The 25290-nt window shown below is 41.4% G+C and overlaps 3 protein-coding genes across 3 annotated transcripts; all 3 read right to left on the reverse strand.

The window, feature by feature from the left end:
- Positions 1-241: 241 nt before the first annotated feature.
- On the reverse strand, positions 242-2175 carry LOC111982412 (proteasome subunit beta type-3). The gene is made up of 6 exons (XM_024013980.2): positions 2038-2175; positions 1302-1486; positions 1077-1184; positions 795-972; positions 600-694; positions 242-425 (listed from the first exon to the last, which is right to left on the reverse strand). The coding sequence occupies exons 1-6, from the start codon at positions 2038-2040 to the stop codon at positions 377-379; spliced, it is 618 nt and encodes a 205-aa protein (XP_023869748.1). The 5' UTR covers positions 2041-2175; the 3' UTR covers positions 242-376.
- A 204-nt stretch (positions 2176-2379) lies between these two features.
- Positions 2380-6479, reverse strand: LOC111982410 (pre-mRNA-splicing factor CWC25 homolog). Its single transcript, XM_024013978.2, has 9 exons — positions 6279-6479; positions 5646-5818; positions 5207-5443; positions 5014-5083; positions 4746-4894; positions 3783-3864; positions 3383-3648; positions 3077-3250; positions 2380-2985 (listed from the first exon to the last, which is right to left on the reverse strand). Exons 1-9 carry the CDS (start codon positions 6294-6296, stop codon positions 2871-2873), a joined length of 1284 nt encoding a protein of 427 aa, XP_023869746.1. The 5' UTR covers positions 6297-6479; the 3' UTR covers positions 2380-2870.
- Positions 6480-10294: 3815 nt separating this feature from the next.
- On the reverse strand, positions 10295-23481 carry LOC111982244 (transcription factor Sp6-like). The gene is made up of 2 exons (XM_024013787.2): positions 23392-23481; positions 10295-14832 (listed from the first exon to the last, which is right to left on the reverse strand). Exon 2 carries the CDS (start codon positions 14660-14662, stop codon positions 13745-13747), a length of 918 nt encoding a protein of 305 aa, XP_023869555.1. The 5' UTR covers positions 14663-14832; positions 23392-23481; the 3' UTR covers positions 10295-13744.
- Positions 23482-25290: the final 1809 nt, after the last annotated feature.

The following is a 25290-nucleotide window of genomic DNA, read 5'->3' on the forward strand; positions in this document are numbered from 1 at the left end:
TCGAGAGCGCAGCAAAATTTCCGCGTGAGACAAGTGTCAACAGACAATAGCCGTTTAGCCGCTCAATTCATTCAGATTATTCCCTGGAGACTATTCTTCTCATGAGATTACTGAATTTGGCTGCAGACTATCCTGTCTATCTTTCCCTGTTTTATTAATCCACACAATTATCATAATCTGATAATGTTAAGCCCTCATCTTTCATTAATTGCTCTGAAATAACACACCAGGCAAACCAGAGTCATTAACACGAATAGTCATTAATTTTATTGAACAGTATTTTAAGAAAAACAGTACACGCAGTGTTTATCATTTTCATACAAAATAGTGGGAGTTGGTAGAGATGAGGGGTTGAAGCAGCAGAGGGAGAGGAGCTTTAATCCATTCGGGCCTTCAGGGTACGTGTGGTGATCTTGTCCTTCTCACTGTCAAAATAAGTCAAATCAAGGTACTGTCACTACAACATTGACCAGAGCGTTACTAAAGACCACCATCTAAATGTCATGTCATTTGTATGAATCCTCAGATTAATTACAAATTTAGCAAGTATTTAATTCAAAATGTAGGCAGTGGAAAAGGAAACGTATGACTGTGCTTACATGACTTGCACAATGACACCCATGCCTGAAACGGCATCCCTGTCCACTGCATTCAGCATGGCTTGGGAGATGGTCTCAAACAGGTCCTCTGGTTCCTGCAGGTGTCAAAAATAACCATTGTAAATAAAGACAGTCAGACATAGTCAACTATCGCACTCAATGTATTATCTTACAATACAGTACACAATAACCTACCATGTCTGGCTCCCAGAGAGATTCACACATGCCGTACATCTGCTCTGAGCAAGTGCCGCTCACAACAAAGTCCTCTGTCACCATGGGGCAGCCAATCAGGTCCAGGGAGCAGATGAATGGCTCAAAGGTCTTGGGGTCCAGACCAGCGATCACAGGCTCAATGTAGTATGGCCCAAATCTGAGACAAAGGGATTCACGTTTGATCAATCACAGACTTGCCACCAAGGAGGAAGTGTAGACTTGTATATGAAATACCGTGCTTCTTCACATCAGTAAACTCACCTCCTCTCATAGAGCAGGTTGGAGACCATGCTCATGAATGTCTTGGGTTTGATCTGACGCCCCTCCTTCAGCTCATAGAGGTTCAATCTGAATTTGAGCCTCTGGGAACTGTTAAATAGAGTGGATAATTAATATCACCTGCAAAGTCAATCTGTTGCACTGACCATCCAAATATTCGAAAACTTGGGAGAGAAGAGGTGCACTGATGGACCAAGGCACACTTACACTGTCTGTACGTCAGTAGCCAGACCAGCCAGGCCAATGTAGAGTCTGTCTCCCATGGGAAAGATCTTCTGGAAGTCTGTGGTCACCATCTGAGCCTGTACACCGAATCTCCGATCTGCTGCAATGGCTACACATTGCTTACCCTTCATCGCCATGACGGCGCCACCATTATAGGACATAATAGACTGGAGATGGAAGACAAGGAAGGAGACGAGGGATAGAAGTTAAGTAGCAATCGTGACTGGGACAATTTCAAAACCCAAACATTGTTTCCATCACAAACTATTGAGTTAATAACTTTGACGGGTGACCTTCATTACTTGAAACATTGGCATAACTATTAGCTAGGAACGTCAAGATTATAAACTTCCATCAACAGACTCAAGTTGCATGATGTTGTTGCATCCCTCTTCACACAGCTAGTACTAACATTAGCTAGTCAGCTCATTCATAGACTAGCGTTAGCGACAATAATCCAGTTTATAGCTAACTAGGTTGCGAGTTAATGTGGTAGTTACGTTTGGAAAATGCCTAACGCTAGTTATATTTTCGTTGAACAAGTTAGTTACCATTGCAGGTGACTTTTGGCATGGCTAGCTAACGTTAGCAAGCTAAATGCTAGCTACCAAACTGATTAGGCAGCCGGTTGCTAACGTTAGCTGAGCTAGTTTTACAAACCAATCTACGGAACCACAAGTACTAGCTACATGAATACATTATTTATTGACAATCTTACCATTGTGAATACGTTGAGGTGTCTTCCCTAGCCCTTGAAATATCTTGTAAATGTTCACTATTTTTAATGACTGCGGATAATAATCCCACAGTGACTACACGATTTGGAACAGCCGGAAATCAGTCAACCTTGCTGTTTGATACGTCATTCGGTACTACACGATGATTGGGTCTGTAAAAAGTTCCGGGTGGCCACCGTTGTTATCATTGACGGTTGGGTTAGGGGAGTGTGCAAATGTTCCTAGTTTGTTTGAAGCGTGCGAAAGTGAAACAATAATGGAAATAAAGATTAATTACAATACTGTAAGCTATGAGCCTGTGACTAAAACACCAAACCACTGGAGATGGGCTACCCTTAGTCCCCAACTCAAAGAGCTTTCGGGAACTATTTTTTATTAAGATACACAATTCTTCTCCTTTACAGCAATACACTAAAGATATCCAAGGAACATCGTTTACAAAAGGGTTGTGTGTGTGATAAAAGTTGTAATAATTCTAACCATTGTAGAGAACACAATATACAATTTCCACTTAAAATAAATCCAAGGTTGCTCATTCTATGAAGGTGAGTATGGCTTGTTGTTGCTGGTGAATGGCACAGGTGAGTTTTGCCATTACAGAGGAAGTCAAATTCTTTGCATTGCTTTAGTCAGGGCAATGGCTAAGGGGCAGTTTCACAGGGCCTGAGTGCAAATGCATGGTGCCTCTGCAGTTTTTGTTTATTAAAATAAATGAGTTGGCTGTCCTGGCAAACCGGTGCACATATTTCAGTGTGGTAGCTGGTGCATATTTTTACTCTCTCCTCCATCAACCCATTCCTGCTTCTTCTAGTTCTCATCTCCTCATGAAATTCTTCTCCAGGGATGCGGGGGTCCTCTGTATGGAGTTGATGTTTCTCTTGACTCGGTCCTCCAAGGATGAGGTGGAGGCACTCTCCAGCTTCATGTTACTGCAGGGAAGGACGCAAGAGTTTTAGAGGACCAGACAACAGCCATAGGAAGTATGCAATACGTGCACATGTCAGTCAGCAAGATACTTACTGGATAAAGCCAGCGTTGCGGTCATGCTTGCCGCCTTTCTCTTTCTCCCGCTCCTTCTCCTGTTCATCCCGTCGTTTGTAACTTCTAACGTTGATTTCACGCTCTTTATCTCTCTGTTTGGCAAAGTCCATCATCTCTCTCCTCTTCTTCTCCAGCTCATCAGCAGAGAGACATCTAAGAGAATATCACACAGATAAATATAGGGATAAGAAAACACTTTAGGATGGGGTTGTGGGATTACCATTAATTCACCGATGATTGAACACAAGTGTGATAATTGTATAAACAGGTGCTGTGGACTCTTACTTGGTGGTACTGCTCTGACGCCTTTGGTAGCGATCTTTCTGGGGGCTGGGGGCTTTGGGACGCTGGAACTGTGGAACTTTGAACTGGTCTGTCCTGTGGGATGAGTGGTTCTCTGATTTGTGAGAGGAGTGGTTGTCTGTCCTGTGAGAGGAATGATGGCCGTTCCCGTCTGTCCTTTGAGGCGATCGAGAGCAGCTCCTCTCCTGAGAACGGTGCCTCGAGTGGTTGGGGGGCTTTGAGGACTGATGATGCCTCCCAGCTGGAAACTGAGGAGAGAAATTAGGCGATGAGCGGTACACATCTCTCTCAGGAGGATTGAAGTAACTTTGGATTGATTGGACTAAGATATAACAACGTTCGTGGTGTCACTGTCAATGTATAAAGATTGAGCCGTACTGACCTGTAGGCCATAGCCAGCTGGGACATTGCGGTGGTGGGAATGTGAGTGGGTTGTTTCTTTGGATTCCTCTTTAGAATGGTGCCTAAGTAAAGATACATCACTCAGTTAACCCAATGAGTCCCAGCGCAACGCTGGAACGTTTTGTCCTTCCAACCCCTTTTAAACATTGTGTGTTTGAGTTACATACTTATGGGTTGTACCATTGGATTCATCCATTTCCTCTGCATCCGTAGGTACTAACCATTAGTCTGTGTGATTATTAACGGCGGCTGAGCTAGAGCGGTGTTTGTGCGACAAGGGCGAATGTCTGTAGAGTCCGAATGGTTTCAGCTACCCATCTATGAAAAGCTCATGAACACGCACATGTAATATGTTTTGTTCTATGACGCTCACAAGCTGCAAAGGAGTCATTAGAAGGTAAGAGGTTCTTCTACATGTCCTAGGAAATCCCAGGACATAGTGTCTATAATACTGTAATAAGCTCACAGTTGTCACGGACTAGTTGCATATCCATTTCCCAGTGAGCAAACAATTTCTGTACTTACAGCATTAATATAAATTCATTTTTCTCAGGTTTTTGCTTTGGCAAACCTTATTTCTTTATGGACATTTGTCAATTAAAGCAACTACTTATGACAAATTGTTTTGTGTTCTACTTGTAGCCCTGGTTGTCCTGAAAATAAAATAGTAAAACACTTCACTGAGGCGCTAAATATAAGGGCTAGACATGCAGATAAATGAAATTCAGATAAATCCTAATTAAAAGCTGAATTTTGCTGGGGTCTAAGGACTGATAGGATTAAACAAACAATCTACCCCATCCAGAAGTTGCCGTCAACAATAGAAGCTAGATTTGTAAACTATCACAAAATGCTCATAAGATCCAAACAGTTAAACTGAACATCTGATCATATTGGCATCTGTTTACTGCTCCTGAGAAACCTCTATTGAAGTTAGGTGCACCTGTGTTTTTTGTTTTCATCCTCAGAGCTTGAGCTCAAGCTCCTTCTCTTATGCTTCTTCTCCTTTCTCCTCTCTTTCTCTTCCCTTTTCTCCTTCTTGTCCTTCTTCCTCTTCTTTTTCTTGTCTTTCTTTTCAAGATTCTGACGCAGCTGAAAGAAAATAAAAAGTGAAAAACTGTTGCTGCTTTAGAACCCAGTTCAACTGAAACTATTACTACAACAGGCTGAAACTGATTTCATTCCAGTTTTATTGGAGCCATCCAACTTACCATTTCTTTGATCTTCTTCATTTTCACTGGGTTTGTCAAGACCTCCCTCCTCTTCTCCTCCTCTCGTTTCCTTGAAAAATAAGACATGTGTCATTATAATCAGCTCTTGGCTAACAGCAGAACATCAATGTATGGCATAACAGTTGCTAGCTGGACACATTAAATGGTAAAGAAAGAGACAAGAGTGACTGACTTGATATCAAACAACGGGTCCTCTCTGATCTTGGCGGCCATGTCGAGGTTGGATGCAGGGGTGGAGGGTTTGAAGATTGAGCCAGGCAGGAGTCCGGTTTGTTCGGATGGACCGCTCTCTGGCTCCTCAAACTGCTGGGTAATCTGCTTGTCGATAGGGCGGCCCAGCAGGTACTCATCACGGGACACCTGACCACCTGGCCCCTGGTACATCCAGTCCAACCGGTCATCTTTTTTCCTGGAGTACAACAACAACAACAAAAAGCAGTTGAGTGTTAATGACTGCATCCAAGGAGAGTATCTCTGTCCATTTGTCTGTGGTGAGAGGGCACATTTAAATTGCTCTCATTTGATTTTTAAACCTAGACAGGACAGTGGTTTCTCTATCAAGGTGAGACCTATTACTTCCTCATCACAAGGGTCGGTGAGGTGAGCATTACTTTAGAGCCCCAGTCTGCTGAGCGAATCTGGTTATATCTTCTCGAGCTCGTTCCTCTTTCAGCTCCTTCTGAAGCTCCTCGATCTTCTTCGCCTCAGCCTCGTGCTTCTGTTCAGCCTTCCATACCCGCTCTATGTTTTTCATAGTCTGGGGATGCCAGCTCTTCTTCAAGTTCTGACAGAGATAAGGGAAAGTGATATTCGATATAATTAAATAAAACAGGGAAAGATAGCTACAATTGATTAATACAACCATAATTTCTGAATTCCAATTGTTCTTCTGGGAAGGTAAGGAATTACTACGTCTGAGTAACGTTAACTAGCTAAGTAGTTGTGTAACAACATAACATAACTGGGAAAATATAAAATAAACACACCGTCAAAACTTAAATGTAGTTAGGGGGTCAACTTAGTTAACTAGCTACGCCAACTAGCCATCGTTGGCTAGTGGCAGTGATGGCGTTTCGCTTCACTAAACACTAGTTCAGAAGTTGGCAGTAGTTGAATTAAGTGGTTTTGTGTTTAGTTAGTTAGCTTGCTAGACATAAACAAAACAAACATGCGAAGCTAGCTAAATTAGTTAGCAAGTTAAGCGCTAACGTTAGCGTTGTAAGCTAATATTTGCTCATACTTACGAGGTCACCTCCTCCCATCTTGACTTAGATCGTCCACTCGGTCCGATTGAGAAATAAGATGTGAATAAACGTGTCCTCTACCTATGTGGTTATCGTACCTGACAAAACAAATGTATGTTATTATCTATATGACATTTGCATGCTAGGCTAGCGTGTTGTGTTTTTCATAGTACTTCCGGCCTTTCTGATTTCCCCCCCCCCGGTTGTTTAAGAGTGCGTTATTCTTCTTCTTCGGCTTCTTCTTCTTCTTGGCGGATCGCATCCAACTTTCAAGGAGCATACACCGCCACTTACTGTACTGAAGTGTAAGGCCAGTCACGGCCTAACTATATTAAATTCCCTACGTTAGTCCTGTTCCTCTAAGAAAGTGAAATAGACCCCTAGACATCCCTTTCCTCCCCCACTACACCACCCCAACCCCAACCCCGTCCAACCTCTCTGACCCTTTCACACAATCTCTCCCTATCTACATCATACAATTCTCAAAATATCAACACAGGCTCCACCGTTTCTTCAACTAAACACTCATCACACAGACCTATTATCCACAAAATGGCATTCAAACCTGTGTTCCCAAATCTTAGTCTACTCCACACAACTTACTCTGTCCTACATCCCATACTCCCCACCTCTTCCTTTACTGACCGATACACGCAACAAAATGGCCTCCCCTTACTACTAGCATCCCATTCCCTTTGCCAAAAATGGAGCCCTTTTGCACGGATCAAGGACTTGACTTCCCAGCGGCCCAGTGGGACCTGAATATCTACCTCCTCTCTCCTCACAGCACTCTTAGTCACCACATCGGCCTTCTCTTTACCCTCCACACCCACATGGGCAGGACAAAAGCTTGCCACCACTCCCATCCTTTCCAGTCTCATTAACAGCACCAAGTCTCCCCTATCCGACCTGCCCATCTTCCTTCCTTCCGTCTTTCTTCTCCCTGTCCCACCTCCTTAAATCTGTCATCTATCATCAGGGTGAACAACATCGGACTAACCACACTTCCCTGAGGAGTACCATTGTCCACTTCAAACCGCATTGACAATTCTAACTCCACCCTCACCCGTATGACTCGATCAAACAGGAAATCCATGATCCAGTTTTACAGACATCCCAAAATTCCCAATGAACTCAACTGGATCAACAACCCTTCCCTCCACATGATATTGTAAGCCTTTTCAATGTCAAAATACACAACACTGATCATCTCTTTTATTTTCAGGGCCTTGGTTATCTGTGTACTAACTGTCACCAGGGCATCCATGGCAGACCTCCCTCTCCTGAATGAGAGGAGGCTGGTGGGAGGAGCTATAGGAGGACAGGCTCATTGTAATGGCTGATATGGAATTAATGGAACGGTATCAAACACATGGTAACCATGTTTGACTCCGTTCCATTTATCCAATTCCATTCATTACAATGAACCTGTGCTCCTATATCTCCTCCCACCAGCCTCCACTGTCCTGAACCCACTCTGTGCTAAGCTCATCAAACCCATAAATCCCAAGAAATACATTATCCTACTTACTATCATCTTTTCCATCAATTTACACATGTTGGTTGTCAGTGTGGTAGGCCTATAACTGCCCGCCCTAGTGGGATCTTTACCTGGTTATACAAACGGCAATATCACCGCACATATCCACCCAGCAGGTAGCACCCCAGTCTTCCACACCTTATTTTACCACCCTAACACTCTTTTCAACACACTGGTCAGTGCATGCTTAAACATCATATAACACACTTTATCTTCTCCACAGCCCTCCAACGCCCTTGTCATCTCAAACATAGAAAACTCTGCATCCATTGCTTCTCCTGACTCCCCTTTTCTCTTTAAGACATCTCCATGTCTCTTACTCCCAGAATGCGTCCAACAGTGCAGCATTGTGGAACTTTTTTGAAAAAAGTTGCCATGAAAATGCTCTCTGATCTGTTTAACTCTCTCTCTCCTTCCTCTCTCTCTCTCTCTCTCTCTCTCTCTCTCTCTCACACACACACACAAGCTGGTTCTAGCAGTGCATCTTATAATAAATTATGATGAAGTACTGAATAAATAAACAACATACTACTTAGTGATATGTCTCTTTTTATTTCCATAAAGAACATTTCTCTATTAAAATTACAAGCAAGTCTTAAAACCAGGCAATAGTACAGCAGTACTTAAATTATTACAAAATATTGTTTCAATTCATATCTACTGCAACAACATACTACTGTAATCAATAAAATAAGATCATTTAAATAATATTTTAATAATCTTGAATCTGCTCCTATCTAACACATACAACTCAATAATAGCATTGATGATGATAATAGAGATAACCAGTAGGCCTATTTAATACATGTATCAAGTGTTCCTAGGTAGGCCTATTGGAAACGCAAAGCTACAAGGGGGAAATTCCGACCCGATTTAAACGCGTGTAGAAGGGAATTTAATTCCCTTTTTATGCACTTTTCTCTCTACACGTATTCTGACCTTGAACTTAGGCATGAGAATCACTTGCTATTTGTTTAGGTAGACATTTTAAAAATGAAGGTGTAGTGGCCCCATACCCCATATTCTTTTTATTTTTGTATTCTTTTTTGTATTTTTTTTCTCCCCAATTTCAATCTTGTCTCATCGCTGAAACTCACCAACGGGCTCAGGAGGCAAAGGTCGAGTCATGCGTCCTCCGAAACATGACCCGCCAAACCGCACTTCTTAACCCGGAAGCCAGCCACACCAATGTGTCAGAGAAAACACTGTTCAACTGACAACCGAGGGCAGCCTGCAGGCGCCCAGCCCGCCACAAGGAGTCGCTAGAGCGCGATGAGCCCCCCCCCAGCCAAACCCTCCCCTAACCCAGGCGACGCTGGGCCAGTCGTGCGGCGCCCTATGGGACTTCCGATCACGGACGGTTGTGATACAGCCCAGGATCGAACCCGGGTCTGTAGTGACACCTTTAGCATTGTGATGCAGTGCCTTAGACGCTGCGCCACTTGGGAGGCTCTCAGAAACACCATATTCTAACCTTGTCTTGACTTAATTCCCTCATAATTCCACCCCCTTTACCCGATGAAATGATGAATAAGGTCGAGCTACCTGTTGGTTCCAAGTGAAACAACATCTACTTTATTTTTTCTGATAGAAGTAACACACTTCTCCATGCACTGTAATTTACAAATTGATAAGAGCTTTTGATTAAAGCTAGGTAAATGAGTAAGCCGTTTGGATAAGGGGATTGTAAATATAAATGACAATTGTTTTAGATCTATTTTACCTTGTGATAGCTGGAGACAAATGTGAAACCAGTCATATGGCAGCAAACTGAAGTGTATCAACCTAGTCTATCATCTTTTCCATGGCGAAGTTTATGAAATGCTGGCCTTATACTGTAACTTGCAAGGATGAAGTTTGGAGACCCAAGCTATAGGCTTCTGTGGCCATCCGCAAATGACTGTATAGCACCAAAGCTACCGAGTTGATTTATGACTTTTAGAATGTTTGAATTATAAACCCAGACTTTTTACTGTATTTTTTCCAATCTGTTTTAATATTAGCCACTCTCTGTAGACACTGTCAGTTATACCCACATACTGTACACTTTGCATCTTTCCATGACATCGTTAGTTTACCTTTTTTGCCTCTGTCAAGTTTGTGTGGTTGTTCCTGAGGATAGCTAGCAATAGTGGATCATATTAGGCTAACGTGTTACAAATTGGGCAATAATTAGGGACATGTAGCCTATTTGAATCATTATGGAACGCAGACCATATGTAGCAGTTTAAATCTGGAGCCTGGTGCACAGTTTACGACAAATGGACCGTTATCATCAAAGTTACATGATTAGTGAGGATTATTAGGATAGATTTATAGGACTACTGTTCAACCCCTATTGTACACTTTTCTCACCTTCAAATATTTCAGAATTGAACAATGGAATTTGGCAACTTTCAGGATAAATCAAACCACTGTATTTTTGATTCACCAATATATTTATTGAGTGGAGGCTCTCCAAACCTGTTTTTTTTAAATTATCCACAGTGGTGTAAAGTACATAAGTAAAAATACTTTACTTCTTTACTTTACTATTTATATTTTTGACAACTTTTACTTTTACTTCCATACACTTTCCCTGACACCCAAAAGTACTCATTACATTTTGAATGAAAGAAAAGGAATATGGTCCAATTCACGCACCTATCAAGAGAACATCCCTGCTCATCTCTACTGGCTCTGACCTGGCGGACTCAAATTCTTCATATGTGTGATGTTGGAGTGTTGGAGTGTGTCCCTAGCTATCTTTAAATTTAAAAAACATGAAAATTGTGCCACCTGGTTCGCTTAATATTAGGAATTTGAAATTATTTACACTTTCACTTTTGATACTTAAGTATATTTTAATAATTAAATTGACTTTTAATTCTTAAGTAAATTTCAAACCCAATACTTTTAGAATTTTACTCAAGTAGTATTTTACTGGGTGACTTTTACCTGAGTCATTTTCTATTAAGGTATCTTTACTTTTACTCAAGTATGACAACTGGATATTATTTCCACCACTGATTATTCATAAATACTTTCCTAACCCTAAATAATATACAAGCTCCACCAATTGGTGCTGAAAAGGAGATGAATACATGGCTTTCTTTCGTTGGTCCCTAATATTCTGAACTGTTCTATCCATTTATTCTAATGATTCTGTCGAGAAAATTCTAATTTAAAGGTACACCAAATTTAAATGGGAGCTTTAGATAAATGTACTGGAAACCCTATTGAAAGAAAACTCCATAACAAAATGTATTGGCCAGCAAGTGGCAGGGTTTTCAGCGGTTTAATTAAATGTATTCAGCACGCGCAAGGGAACAGCACCTGCATAAGGTAAGACTGAATACCAACTACTGTGAAGTGCGTAGTAAAGGTGTGTGTAGGAAAGGCGTACATTTCCTAAGTCTGAATCGGGCCCCAAGTGATTTGCAATAGATGAGTCTCAAGGTGATGTCCTTTCATCACATTTGATTAAGCTGTATGTCGTACTAAAGTTATTTTTTAAAATCTAACACAGCGGTTGCATTAAGAACTAGTGTATCTTTCATTTGCTGTACAACATGTATTTTTCATAAATGTTTTATGATGAGTATTTAGGTATTACACGTTGCTCTCTGTAATTATTCCGGCTGCTTTGGTGATATTTTTTATGGTAGCTGCAATGTAAAACTATGATTTATACCTCAAATATGCACATTTTCGAACAAAACATAGATTTATTGTATAACATGTTATAAGACTGTCATCTGATGAAGTTGTTTCTTGGTTAGTGACTAATTATATCTCTATTTGGTCGGTTTTGTGATAGCTACCTATGCGGTAAAAAAATGGTGAAAATATGCGGTTGAGTCTTTTGCTATCGTGGTTAGCTAATAGAAATACATATTGTGTTTTCGCTGTAAAACATTTTAAAAATCGGAAATGATGGCTGGATTCACAAGATGTGTATCTTTCATTTGGTGTCTTGGACTTGTGATTTCATGATATTTATATGCTAGTATTTACTTGTGGCGCTATGCTAGGCTATGCTAGTCAGCTTTTTACTGATGAGGATGCTCCCGGATCCGGGATGGCGACCCAGTAGAAGTTGATTAACAAAATGCAAGTAAACCATCAAAAACCATTAGATTTTATTTTATTTAGGGATATGTCTAATGGGGGCTACAATAAACACCTCAGTGAGAGATCTCTAAGCTAAACCTCAGCTTAGACCCTTTTAAGCACATTTTGACTAAGTCACTACTCAAAATACAACAATGCTTTCCTAACAAGGCTAATTTGTTTTACAGTGAGCACAATAAGCTAAGAAGCCTAAACCACGACACACAGGCCTAAGCCTATTTAGAAAGGTCTAGACTGGATTCCTAAAACTTTATCGAAGTGCATCTTCTATCAATATATAAATTATTATTTCTGACTATTAATATCAAAATGGTTTCCAAACAATTCCACTCTATCTGTTTTTGGCGTTATGCTTGAACAACTTTGGAGGAGGAATTGTTGCTTGTCCTGGAAGTTGTTGGTGTCACAAAATATGGTTTACCTAAGTTCCTCTCAATGAGGGATTTCAGTTCAGCTCACATTTCAGTCTAGCGTACATTTCATGAGTAGTGATGTATCCAGCCTGTCTTTTGTCCGAGGAAATCCTTATCAAGTGTTACTACAGTAGGTTCTGTGAAGTGTGAACTTGGTATTGTGTGGATCATACACTATCAGGGACAAGACCATGGAATTACACATTACCTGTGAATGAGATATGCTGCCATCATGTAACATTCACACCTGCATAGCTGAGATAAGGAGTGTCAAAAGATGAGCAACGGTGCTTTTCAGTCACAGTTGAGGGACATTTAAACATGATGATACATACGGTGCATTTAAGTGAAATACATTGATAACACAAATCATGTCTCCTTACTGTACATTAAACAGAAAATATATTTTTGACATAAAACATGGGGTATGAATTCCATGCCATAATGTGCTGTAGTGGGACATCTCTGCACCTCTAGTGCCATATTTTTAATTAATTTGCCATCTACAGAGCAAATGCAGTCATTTTTATTTGCACCGCCCACATACTGCAGCAAACTGAATTATAGTGGTGCTTACTGTGGTGCTCTTTGGCAAAAGGTTGACGCCAACATTGTGCGTGGTCAAAACCAAAAATACAGTGTGGAATTTTCCAGTGACATGTTCATACACTCACATACAGTATATTATACACAGCAAGTCAAGGGGTAGGTTAAAGGGTGGGGAAAGGAAGTCAACACAACATACCAACACATTCTAACCCTCTACTTCCATTGCCTTAAATTCAGTTAGATTTGTGCAGTGGAGACTGGAGAGTTTGATGGCTTCCTGGAAGTAAATCTCTCTCCAAGTAGCTAGTAGTTTTACTGTAAACACATCAAGCACCATCTTCAGTTTAACTCGTTCCCAAAGTCTCTGTGGATGGATGGTATAATAGTAGTAGCAGCAATGGAAGTCCTAGCAGCTAGCAAGCTTTGGCTCTGGCTTGGTTGCCACTTGGTTGCCATTTAAATGGAAGAGAACATCTAAATATTTTTCCTTGATTCCTTAGATGGATATCCTTCCACCAAGGCACTTGACAGCTTGTCCTCTGTTGGTGATGTAACATATGGGTAATCGCTTTGGACTCTTTGGTTTTATGTCTGTCTATGCTGTATGGTGCTGTTATATGTGATATGATGCATTCTGAAAATCAGATGGGCCTTTGTTGCCTTATGTTGTTCAATGCATCTGGTAGAAATAAACTATCAATTTATAATATAAAACCCCCTATGATTCTACCTCCACTGGACTACATGTATTATAAACTATGGATTGATTCTCTGTCTGATAGAAAGGGGCTAAAAGTAGCCTACTGACTATACATTATCGGTATAGCATTCCAGATGTGGACGGGATACAGTTAGCTGGACTGTCCTGTCCCAGAGGGGTCTTTCTCACATTTCGGCTGCTTAAGGGGTGCCTCTGTGTCAGAGGCAGTGGCGTGGGAGGGCTGAGGAGAAGGTGTGTCAAAGCTCTTCCCCATCCTGCCCCCCTCTCCATACACCCTCTCCTCCCCTGGCCCGGAGGGAGACTCGTGCGTGCGCATGTGCTTGGCCAGGTGGTCGTTGCGCATGAACACGCGGGGGCACATGGTGCAGCTGAACTTCTTGGCGCCGGTGTGCGTCTGCAGGTGTCGCTGAAGTTCGTCGGAGCGTGTGAAGCGCTTGCCGCAGAAGAGCCAGTTGCAGACGAAGGGCCGGTCCCCGCTGTGCCAGCGCAGGTGGGCCTTCAGGTGGGAGGTCTTGGCGTATGCCTTGCCACAGCCCGGGATGTGGCAGTTGTGCATGTGTTTCCTCCGGTCGTCGTCAGTGCTCTGGCCCATCTGCTCGGCGTGGACACAGTTGGGGCACCGGCACACAGACTGGCCTGAGCCCCTGGAGGCAGAGCGGCGCTGGGGCTTGGGCCGGACCGAGGCGGCACCCTCCTGTGGCTCCTCCAGGGAATACGTCTCCTGCTGCAGGAGCTCAGGTCCTCCCAGTGGCTCCATCTTAAAGCCATCCTGGGGGAAGAGGTGTGAGTGAGCTGAGTGTGAGGCTGGGGCCAGCTGGGCTAGCTGAGCAGGAGTACACAGCTGGGGCTCAGAGCCGTAAGGCCCCAGGGAGGACTGCAGTCCCATGGAGCTCTGACCAACTGCCTGTAAGCCCACACCCTGGCCCGCCTGCAGGTCCATCCAGCTCCCTGGCCCGGTGTGGAGGTCCCACCATGACGGAACGTTCATCTCGTCTGAGCTGCCACCAGGGGGGGCTGTCCGTAACCAGGGTTCATAGGGGTGGGCCATGAGACCAGCTGCTGTCTATGGGATACTGGTGTTGAGGCTGAGTCGGGTGAGGAGTGAGCGGTGGCCGGGTGGGTCCGGGGTGTGGTGTGCTAATTGATAACTGGGTAAAGATGTGTAGACTACCACATGGCTGGATGGAGAGCTTGAGGATCCTATTCACGATTACTGACCTGTTGGCAAAAAAACGGATTGTCAAATTGTAAAATGGTGTAGTAAATTCTTGTAAGATGACTACTGCTTCTAGCCAAATGACTTGAAATACTGTTGGGCTACAATGTAACCCAACAGACACGCCCCCGTCTCCATGGACACCCCACCCCAGTTCTCACGCTGCGTGGCCGAGGAGAGAGCTGACAGAATGCGGGGAAGGAGACGAGGGGAAACGTGTCCGGACAGAAACCTGCCAAATGCATCTGATGCCAGGTACTTCCCATGGTGGAGGACAGTCAAAGAGAAAACTAAAGAAAACAAATTCAGCAGCCCTATGAAGAGGCAGAGTGGAGACAAATACGAAAGGTGGCAGAGGAAGGAGGAGGAGAGCGAGAAAGAGAGAGAGGAGTGTTGACAGGAACAGCCCCGTGCAGAGACGGAGGTAAAAAGGAAGAAGATCCAGGGAGGTAATGGCTGCGGGCCAAGATCTACAGTGTCTGTACGTCTCTGAGATTTTCGGAGATGAAGCGTAGCAGACAGAATAACCTGTTTTTTTTTTATGAATCAGACATGATTTACAGCAACATCCCTTCGAGGCGACTAACAAAAAAAGAGACGTTGCGATAAAGAAAACGCCCCGCCTCCTACACACTGGCGGCAGCATGCGTCAACAGTTGCTGACTGACGGCTTTCAGGAGCCTGCGAACACAAGTCCAACAATAACACAAGAACAATGACTTTATCCATATAATTAGGGCAGCATGCTCTAAGAAAGTCAGCATCTTGTCCCCATTGCTCTGCAGTGCGTAAACTCCAGTAGACCAGAGCAATGCTAAAATATACACCCCACAAATTAGGTTACCTTGGAATTTTGAGAGGTGACGGAATGCATCTGTTCAAACTATAGGAGTCGAGAGACATTTTTGTCAAAAAGCTGTAACTCAATCTACAGGAGACGCTTACTTTCTTCAAAACACAAAAATGATTTTCCAAAAATGTTCGGGCCCAAAATGATAAGTTGGCAAATATATGCCATTATTTTTACTGCAGGAAACAGTAAAGCAGTCTGGGTCTGAAGAGGTTACTATCTTGTTCGTCTGAAGATCCTAGGTCGTGATACCATATCTGGGAGAGAGAGAGACCATACAGGCTTTAGCCACCCAGACAATCAAGCTTCAATAGAAGGGTCAAGGTTCAATGGTAGACCTGTCTCCTGTCCCTTGTCCACAAAACCATTAAAGCCAGGGTGAGCAAGCTATTTCCACAACATACAGAACTTTGCAAAGATAGCCTACAACTTGTGAGATTTAGATTCACTCTCATCCCTTCCCGTGCTTGAAATGGATAGAAAAGGTATCAATACAAGGTCCACTACCGTTCAAAAGTTTGGGGTCACTTAGAATGTCCTTGCTTTTGAAAGAAAAGTATGTTTTTTTGTCAATTAAAATAACATCAAATTGAAGGTCAGCATCCCGGAGTCGCCTCTTCACTGTTGACGTTGAGACTGGTGTTTTACGGGTACTATTTAATGAAGGTGCCAGTTGAGGACTTGTGAGGCGTCTGTTTCTCAAACTAGACACTCTAATGTACTTGTCCACTTGCTCAGTTGTGCACCGGGGCCTCCCACTCCAGTTTGCGCTGTTCTGTGAAGGGAGTAGTACACAGCGTTGTACGAGATCTTCAGTTTCTTGGCAATTTCTCGCATGGAATAGCCTTCATTTCTCAGAACAAGAATAGACTGACAAGTTTCAGAAGAAAGGTCTTTGTTTCTGGCCATTTTGAGCCTGTAATCGAACCCACAAATGCTAATGCTCCAGATACTCAACTAGTCTAAAGAAGGCCAGTTTTATTGCTTCTTTAATCAGAACAACTGTTTTCAGCTGTGCTAACATAATTGCAAAAGGGTTTTGTAATGATCAATTAGCCTTTTAAAATGATAAACTTGGATTAGCTAGCACAACGTGCCATTGGAACACAGGAGTGATGGTTGCTGATAATGGGCCTCTGTACGCCTATGTAGATATTCCATTAAAAATCAGCCGTTTCCAGCTACAATAGTCATTTACAACATTAACAATGCCTACACTGTATTTTATGATCAATTTGATGTTATTTGAATGGACAAAAAATGTGCTTGTCTTTCAAAAACAAGGACATTTCTAAGTGACCCCAAACTTTTGAACGGTAGTGTAGGTACTGGTACTCAAGCAATAGAACATTTAGGGTGCGGGTACTCCCTACCAATGAGCACGGGCCAAACTCAAGCGCTGATCCCTTCAATTGATTTTCAATTTGCTGAGACAACAAACAATGCCTTGAAGGCCAACAGGATTACGAGCTATGCTTTGGACTGGTCTTCCCATGGCCTCTTCAGACACTAGAGAGGAGATGCTCTTGAGTTGGAATGAAATCGTAAAGCAATTAGTGTGAATTCCAGAATTAGAGGTCTGTGTTTAAAGGTCAAGCTGATTTATTTTACGTTGCCCCGGAGCCAGAGCTCCGCCGCTGCTCTGTAATTTTGGGGGAATGTGAGTCAGATGCACCGTGGCGTGAAGCGTCCCCCCTTTTCTCTCTCTTCCCCCTTCCTCTCGTTTTCGCTCCTGATATAATAGCCCTGTAAACAATAAGAGAGTGGCCGATCCTCCTCCATTCACAAAAGTGGCTGCTGGAACACTAAGAGTATCCTGAGGGTAACAGCTGGCATGGGCCCCTGGGAAGGGAGCGCGGGAGGAGGAAGGTGCAGGACGACAGGGCTGCATCGTAAAACCTGCCCGACCAAGACCTAACACAGCCCCTGGTTTACTAGTCTGCCAGAGACAGAGGAGGCTCTGCCCTGCCAAGACCCAGCACAGCCCCCCCCCCCCCCCCTGGTTTACTAGTCTGCCAGAGAGGAGAAGATGCTCCGGGGGAGGAACGCATCACGGTAGATGACGAACTGACTTTGGGGTTATTCCATGTAGGTTATCATTTCCGATTCAGCCAGTAAAGGGAAAAGTACAAATATAATATAATAGCAGAATAAGATTCCCAATGTTTACTGTCACACCCATGAATAAACACTGATACTGGACCGGAGCTTGTGGATTCTCCATACTTTTCTTTTTACCATCCAAAATGTTTCTATCAAACACAGACATTTGTAATTGTCAGTACAGTATGAAGTATCTGTACTACTACTTCTAAATATCTGTGTTTGTGTTTGAATGGTGTTTGAATGGTGTAAATCTTGTGGTTTAGTCTGATATGTGATGTAACGTCACAGGTTCCAAGACGTTCTAGAAGACTAAGATGGGAAAAGGGACAACAAGCAATCTCATACACAGACGGAAATATATTCCCTTCTACGTTGGTGTCCCTGTAGGATAGTGACTGTCTGACAGTTGTTTGTCTACTAGTATCACCGACAAATGCAACAACCTTGATTTGTTGTATGTTCATGTGGTTTTACATCAAATGTGGTAAATGTTACGCATTATGTGTCCAAATTTGAGCAGWTTTGTAAACACTCTTGCACAGACATGAAATTCCAATTCAAATACTCAATCAAAATGTGAAGATGGAGTAGAGGAAGTGTCTCAACTAGCGTGTCAATAAATCATCATGACTCATATCGAGACAGGTCTACACAGAGGAGCACAACCCATGTGTTGACAGTTGGACATAGAGTACACAAGTGATATGACACCTCCTGTCTCATTGTATTAGACTACGACATAAACTTAGAATACATCTTTACATTTCTATGGTCATTGAATGGGAAAACTCCCTAGCCACTGTGACAACCGTGAGGCTCAGGGTCCTCTGAGGCATATTGCCTGTCAACTTTGACATTTAAATGTCCTTTAGAAATTCAAGTGCTCTGGTTGAGTTAGCCCCCAACGTCCCATTCACGTAATAACAAATTAGGGCATCCTTCTTAAACATCTACGTTTGAGGTAAGTATTTGGCTGTTTAACAATAAGCCCTAAATTGATCTCCAAGGTTGAGCTTACACAAGTAGGGCTAGTATAGCGATTATAGTGTAGGCCTATCATACACTGATTGATCAGTAATCTACTCAAAACCCACCAGTAGCTATGTAACGTGTACTGAGGAGTATTTTTTTTGTTCGCTCATACAGGAGTAATAAAGCCCTAGTTCACACAAGAGTAGTATCATTTTGTGATTTATACAATGTTTTATTTGTTTTCTATTTATCAAAGGGGTGCTGTAGCACCCTCGGCACCCCTACTTCGAAGAACAGGAAGTGGTTTTAAGGAGCTTTATAGTTAAGTGATGATAATAAACAATTATTTGTCAATCATCATTCAGTTGAAAATCACAGTTTCCATCATCATTTGTCACAATAAAGAAAGTTAGACTAAATAAATATCCACCCGTCGAATGGATAAAAATGTAGTCAATCTTTAGAAAAAATGTACTTATTACTGACGTTTCTATTACACATGTCGCAATGATTTACTCAACATTGTTTTCGTCGAATAAACCTGGTTCAATGGAAACCTGCCTAGACAGTGTACAGGGAGGAGGTTAGAGCCTGGCGGAGTGATGCCAGGAAAATAGCCTCTCCTTCAACGTAAAAAAAAAACAAAGGAGTTGATCGTGGACTACAGGAGACGGGGCCACAGTGAAGAGGGTCAAAAGCTTCAAGTTCCTTGGCGTGCACATCACTGAGGACCTGAAATGATCCCACCACACCGACACCGTGGTGAAGGCGCAACAGCGTCTATACAACCTCAGACGGCTGAAATAAATCAGCATGGCCCCTAAGACCCTCACAAACTTTTACAGATGCACCATTGAGAGCATTCTGTCTGGCTGCATCACCGCTTAGTACGGCAACTGCACCGCCCTCAACCGAATCGCTCTCTAGGGTGGTGCGGTCAGCACAACATATCACCGGGGCACCCGAGTCACAGTCTGTTCACTCTGCTACCATCTAGCAGACAGAGACAGTACAGGTGCATCAAAGCTGGGACAGAAGGACTGAAAAACAGATTCTATCTCCAGGCCATCAGACTGTTCAACAGCCATCGAGCCATCTTCTGTAGTAAAAGACAAAGATAGACTCACTCACACAAAACACACAAACTTACACACACACACACCTCATAAACACGCAGACTCCTGTACTCACAAATAGACGCATACACCCATACTCACAAACTCACACACACACACACACACACACACAGGCAATGCTGCTGTCCCATGTATATAGAGACATTAAACATTGGACCGTTTATTTTATACTTTTGTTTACTCTGTGTATTCATATACTGTATTCTTCATATAGCTCATTGTAATATACAGTGCCTTCAGAAAGTATTCACACCCCTTGACTTATTTCACATTTTGTTGTGTTACAGCCTGAATTCAAAATTGATTAAATATTTAATTTTCTCACCCATCTACACACAATACTCCATAATGACAAAGTGAAAAAATGTTTTTAGAAATCTTTAGAAAATGTATTGAAAATGAAATATCTAATTTACATAAGATTTCACATCCCTGAGTCAATACATGTTAGAATCACCTTTGGCAGCGATTACAGCTGTGAATATTTCTGGGTAAGTCTAAGAGCTTTAAACACCTGGATTGTATGATATTAGCACATTATTCTTTTTTAAATTCTTCAAGCTCTGTCAAGTTGGTTGTTGATCATTGCTAGACAGACATTTTCAAGTCTTGCCATAGATTTTCAAGTCGATTTAGGTCAAAACTGTAGCTAGGCTACCCAGGAACATTCAATGTCATCTTGGTAAGTATATTTGGCCATGTGTTTTAGGTTACTGTCTTGCTGAAATGTTAATTTGTCTCCCAGTGTCTGTTGGAAAGCACACTAAACCAGGTTTTCCTCAAGGATTTTGTCTGTGCTTAGGTATATTCTGTTTATTTTTATCCTAAAAAACTCCCTAGTCCTTGCCCATGACAAGCATACCGATAACATGATGCAGCCACCACCTTGCTTGAAAATATGAAGAGTGGTACTTAGTGATGTGTTGTGTTGGATTTGCCACAAACATAATCAAATCAAATCTAAGTTTATTTGTCACGTGCGCTGAATACAACAGGTGTAGAGCTTACAATGAAGTGCTTACTTACAGGCCCTAATCAACAGTGCAATTTTTAAATGCAGATAGTCCGGGTAGCCAATGTGCGGGGGCACCGATTAGTCAGGCTAATTGAGGTAGTATGTAGATGAATGTATAGTTAAAGTTACTATGCATATATGATAACAGAGAGTAGCAGCAGCGTAAAAGGGGGGTTGGAGGGGGGGGACACAATGCAAATAGTCCGGGTAGCCATTTGATTACCTGTTCAGAAATCTTATGGCTTTATATTCAGGACATAACGTTTTTGGCCACATTTCTTGCAGTTTTACTTTCGTGCCTTATTGCAAATAGGATGCATGTTTTGGAATATTTTTATTCTGTAATTTAGGTTAGTAATGTGGAGTAACTACAATGTTGTTGATACATGCAAATGTTTTTCCTATCACAGCCATTAAACTCTAACTGTTTTAAAGTCACCATTGGACTCATGGTGAAATCCCTGAGCGGTTTCCTTCCTCTCCAGCAACTGCGTTAGGAAGGACGGCTGTATCTTTGTAGTGACTGGGTGTATTGACACACCATCCAAAGTGAAATTAATAACTTCACCATGCTCAAAGAGATATTCAGTGTCTGCTTTTTTAAATGTTTACCCTTCTACCAATAGGTGCCCTTCTTTGCGAGGCATTGGAAACCTCCCTGGTCTTTGTGGTTGAATCTGTGTTCGAAATTCACTGCTCGACTGAGGGACCTTAAAGATAATTGTATGTGGGGTACAGAGATGAGGTAGTCATTCAAAAATCATGTTAAACACTATTATTGCACACAGAGTGAATCCCTGCAAGTTATTATGTGACTTGTTAAGCACAATTTTACCCCTGAACTTATTTAGGCTTGCCATAATATACTTATTGACACAAGACATTTCAGCTTATCATTTTCTATTTAAAAAAATTACATTTCTAAAAACATAATTCCACTTTGACATTATGGGGTATTGTGTATAGGCCAGTGAAACAAAATCTAAATTGAATAAATGTTAAATGCAGGCTGTAACATAACAATAATGTGGAGAAAGTCAAGGGGTGTGAATACTTTCTGAAGGCACAGTATCTACTACTGTACATTGCATTTTGTTACACTGTTTATTTATATACTGGATTCTCGATCTACTGCTGTATATATTGTTTTTGGTGTATATATGCATATATTGCATTTGGATTTCTGATACAGTGTTATTTGGGTTGTCAACTGGATGAGTTCTGACATTTGGATTTCTTGTTTCTTGTTTTTGTACTTAAAATCATCTAGGATTATATAATTCCCTTTCACTGAATGGGTTGTTCCCTGCCCCTGTTGATTACACATACATTATCAAGGTCCTGAATGTCTTGGATCAATCTGGCTTGAAGAGAATCAGCTTGCACTCATAGGCCTACACAGGTCTATATGAGGCATGATGTAATGTTGTCTTATTTTTGTCAACTAAAAGTCACTTCTTTATGCATTTCAGTCACCATAACAATCATACTGTAGTTTTGTAGTCTACTACAGCATTGGAATATATTGTATGAGAGAGTGCAAATAGGCTACTCCCCTATAAAAATGTGTCAAAAAATTCACTATAACATATTCTAACGACTGGAATACCATTCATTGTAAAAAATAAATTATTATTAAAAGAAGTACCTAAAATGCTTTTTTGTTTATTTTGATTGTTGGTTTTGATGGTGATGATGGTTCACCATCATCCTCAGTGTGTTTTTCAACATTGGAAGGCATACAAATTACTGGTACTAATTGTTTCCCTCAATCATAATGAATACCCCTGTGTGGGATAACCAATTTCTAAATCGAGGTCTTTGGGGTGGTGAAAACACATAAAAATATGAGACATTCAACAACCTTTTAGGGACTCTTTGCCTCCTGCTTTATGTTTCATCTGTGACCAGGAAACATCCCCCTAAATATTAACTCAAACTGGAAAGGAGATTTATTCAAATTTCTACTTTATTCTACTTTATTTTGATGCAAATTGTACAAATTATACTATTTTCAAATATGGTATCAAATGCACAACCTGTCACTCAAACCCAATCCTTTCCATGAGTAGGGAATGAATTTGAATTAGGCTTACAATAAAATATATACATATATATATATATATATATATTCATGACTCCATGACTCATTACAAATTATGAATTGAAATATGTCTTTCCAAATCTAAATTAAAATACACATTGAAGATAATAAATACTTATACAGATATTTCCAATATTTTTTTCTTACTTTTTCTTAAAAACAAATACTTAAATATTTGCCATATTCCTTTATTTCAAGTGGTTCTAGATATTCCAGGTACAGTCCTCTGTTTCATTGTTCATGCAACTGTCAAAAGGATGTACCCGTCACTTCGATATTGTTCCACTACACAAAAAATACAATGCAACGGTTACCTCGTTGGTTAACAATGCGATGCTTATGAATCAAAAACGTTTATATTGAAACATATATAGCTACCTGTTTATCCAATGGTGCCCGTAGTTCTATTCCCGACGCGATGTAGGAATAGCTTTTTGTAGCCTATTATATTCACTGGTATGAAAATAAATAAATCACCTTGGCAGAAGTCAAGTAAAAGCCTTTGGTAAAAAAAAATAATCGAATAAATAAATAGATATCCTCGTATATCATACAGTTCCCTCCATCTCGGGCTGTTCAGGTGAGACGAGACAACGCTTCCACGTACAGGTAAGCGTACTCGGTGGTGGCAAAGTTTACAATAGGTTATTTATCTTTTTATATTCGCAGGCTCCGCCCTCTTTCGGTGTGTGTTTTTCCTTTGAAGATGCGCTCGCGCGGCTGGAGGTCAGGAAGTGTACATGGGCATGGCTCACTTACGTTACAACATTCGGCCCCATGAGAAAGTTGACAACTCTTTGAACCCTCTTGTTACATCATTTGGGGTTGTCTCAGTGCCTAATACTTGCATTTCAAATGGCTCTAATGTTTGCCCACCGCAACTTACTCTCAGGAAAACTTTATTCAAAGCGTTTGACCTGTCAAATAAAAAAAACACTCTTATGAATTATGTCGCAATGCACTGATGCATTACTAGTAGCTGGTCACTTACAATACAGTAGCCTACTTGTTTATTAGATTGCTTGTTAAAAATAAATGTCACCCATCTTATTGACCCCACGGTGACACAGTGGCATCTGGTACCATTGCAATGGTCATTATTGTCACTGGTCTGGTCACCATGTAGGCTCCAATGTCATCCTATGTAAACTACTGGCAACAGGTCTCTATAGCACAGATTGTATCTCTTAATTGTTATGCATACGTAATCTACTGTAACCTGTTTATATCTAACCTTCAGTGTCAGTTCAATTCTCAATTGTCAAGAGACCACAATTTACAAAACAGTATCATATCCTTTCATCTACTGCATGTTACAGGCAGTGTAGGTGCCTTATCAAAGCTCAGTTGTGCCCAAATACATAGCTGGTCCTCTTACTTTTGCCAAATGAAAGGAAACACTTGTTAACTGTTGTCTGTCATACCAATGAAAATACTGATTAAATCCAATCCAACATCACTGCTCTTCACAGTTTTATCAGCCTCTTCTTCTAAAGGTTTTATTTTTTCCCTCTCTCAGTTAATTCCTTTCCTGTCACAGCATGTTGGTGGAGTGACTTCAAATCAACTGACAAACAGAGACCACAGACAGACCGGCGGGAAGTGGTTTACTTACTTAATGCCATCTTCTTCTCTTTCTCTGAAGCAGCAGTTTTTAAAATGCTGAGTTTGTAGCAATGATGCATGTACAATGTGTCTATGGTTTGGACTGCAACATAATAGGATACAGATGTATTTTGTTTTGAATCAAATTATGAAATATTGACTCTGATTCACGTTTTCACAACCATGAATGAATGATACAGTGCCTACAGAAATTATTCATACCCCTTAACTTATTCCACTTTTTTTTCGTGCTACAACCTGAATTCAAAATGGATCAAATGTATGTTTTTTTTCCCCACACCCATCTACACACAATACCCCATAATGACAAATTGAAAACATGCTTTTCAAAATTTTTGCAAATTTACAGACATTTTCAAGTTTTGCCACTGGTAATCAGTGTAGATTTGGCCTTGTGTTTTAGGTTATTGTTCTGCTGAAAGGTGAATTAATCTCCCAGTGTCTGGTGGAAAGCAGACTGAACCAGGTTTTCCTCTAGGATTTTTCCTGTGCTTAGCTCCATTCTATTTATTTTTCATCCTGAAAAACACCCCAGTCCTAAACAATTACAAGCATACCCATAACATGATGCAGCCACCACATTGCTTGAAAATATGGAGAGTGGTACTTCAGTGATGTCTTGCATTGGATTTGTCCCAAACATTACACTTT

The sequence above is a fragment of the Salvelinus sp. IW2-2015 genome, linkage group LG21, assembly GCF_002910315.2.
Source record: "Salvelinus sp. IW2-2015 linkage group LG21, ASM291031v2, whole genome shotgun sequence".
Classification (NCBI taxonomy): Eukaryota; Metazoa; Chordata; class Actinopteri; order Salmoniformes; family Salmonidae; genus Salvelinus; species Salvelinus sp. IW2-2015.

Coding starts and splice junctions, on each gene's coding strand:
- LOC111982412 (XM_024013980.2), bottom strand. Junction 973..1,076: donor AACCTGCTCTATGAGAGGAG/GTGAGTTTACTG, acceptor CCTTTGTCTCAG/ATTTGGGCCATACTACATTG. Junction 695..794: donor CTCTCTGGGAGCCAGACATG/GTAGGTTATTGT, acceptor TGACACCTGCAG/GAACCAGAGGACCTGTTTGA.
- LOC111982410 (XM_024013978.2), bottom strand. Junction 3,649..3,782: donor CAGCTGGCTATGGCCTACAG/GTCAGTACGGCT, acceptor TTCTCTCCTCAG/TTTCCAGCTGGGAGGCATCA. Junction 3,251..3,382: donor CGTCAGAGCAGTACCACCAA/GTAAGAGTCCAC, acceptor ATATTCTCTTAG/ATGTCTCTCTGCTGATGAGC.
- LOC111982244 (XM_024013787.2), bottom strand. CDS start 14,662: ATGGCCCACCCCTATGAACCCTGGTTACGGACAGCCCCCCCTGGTGGC.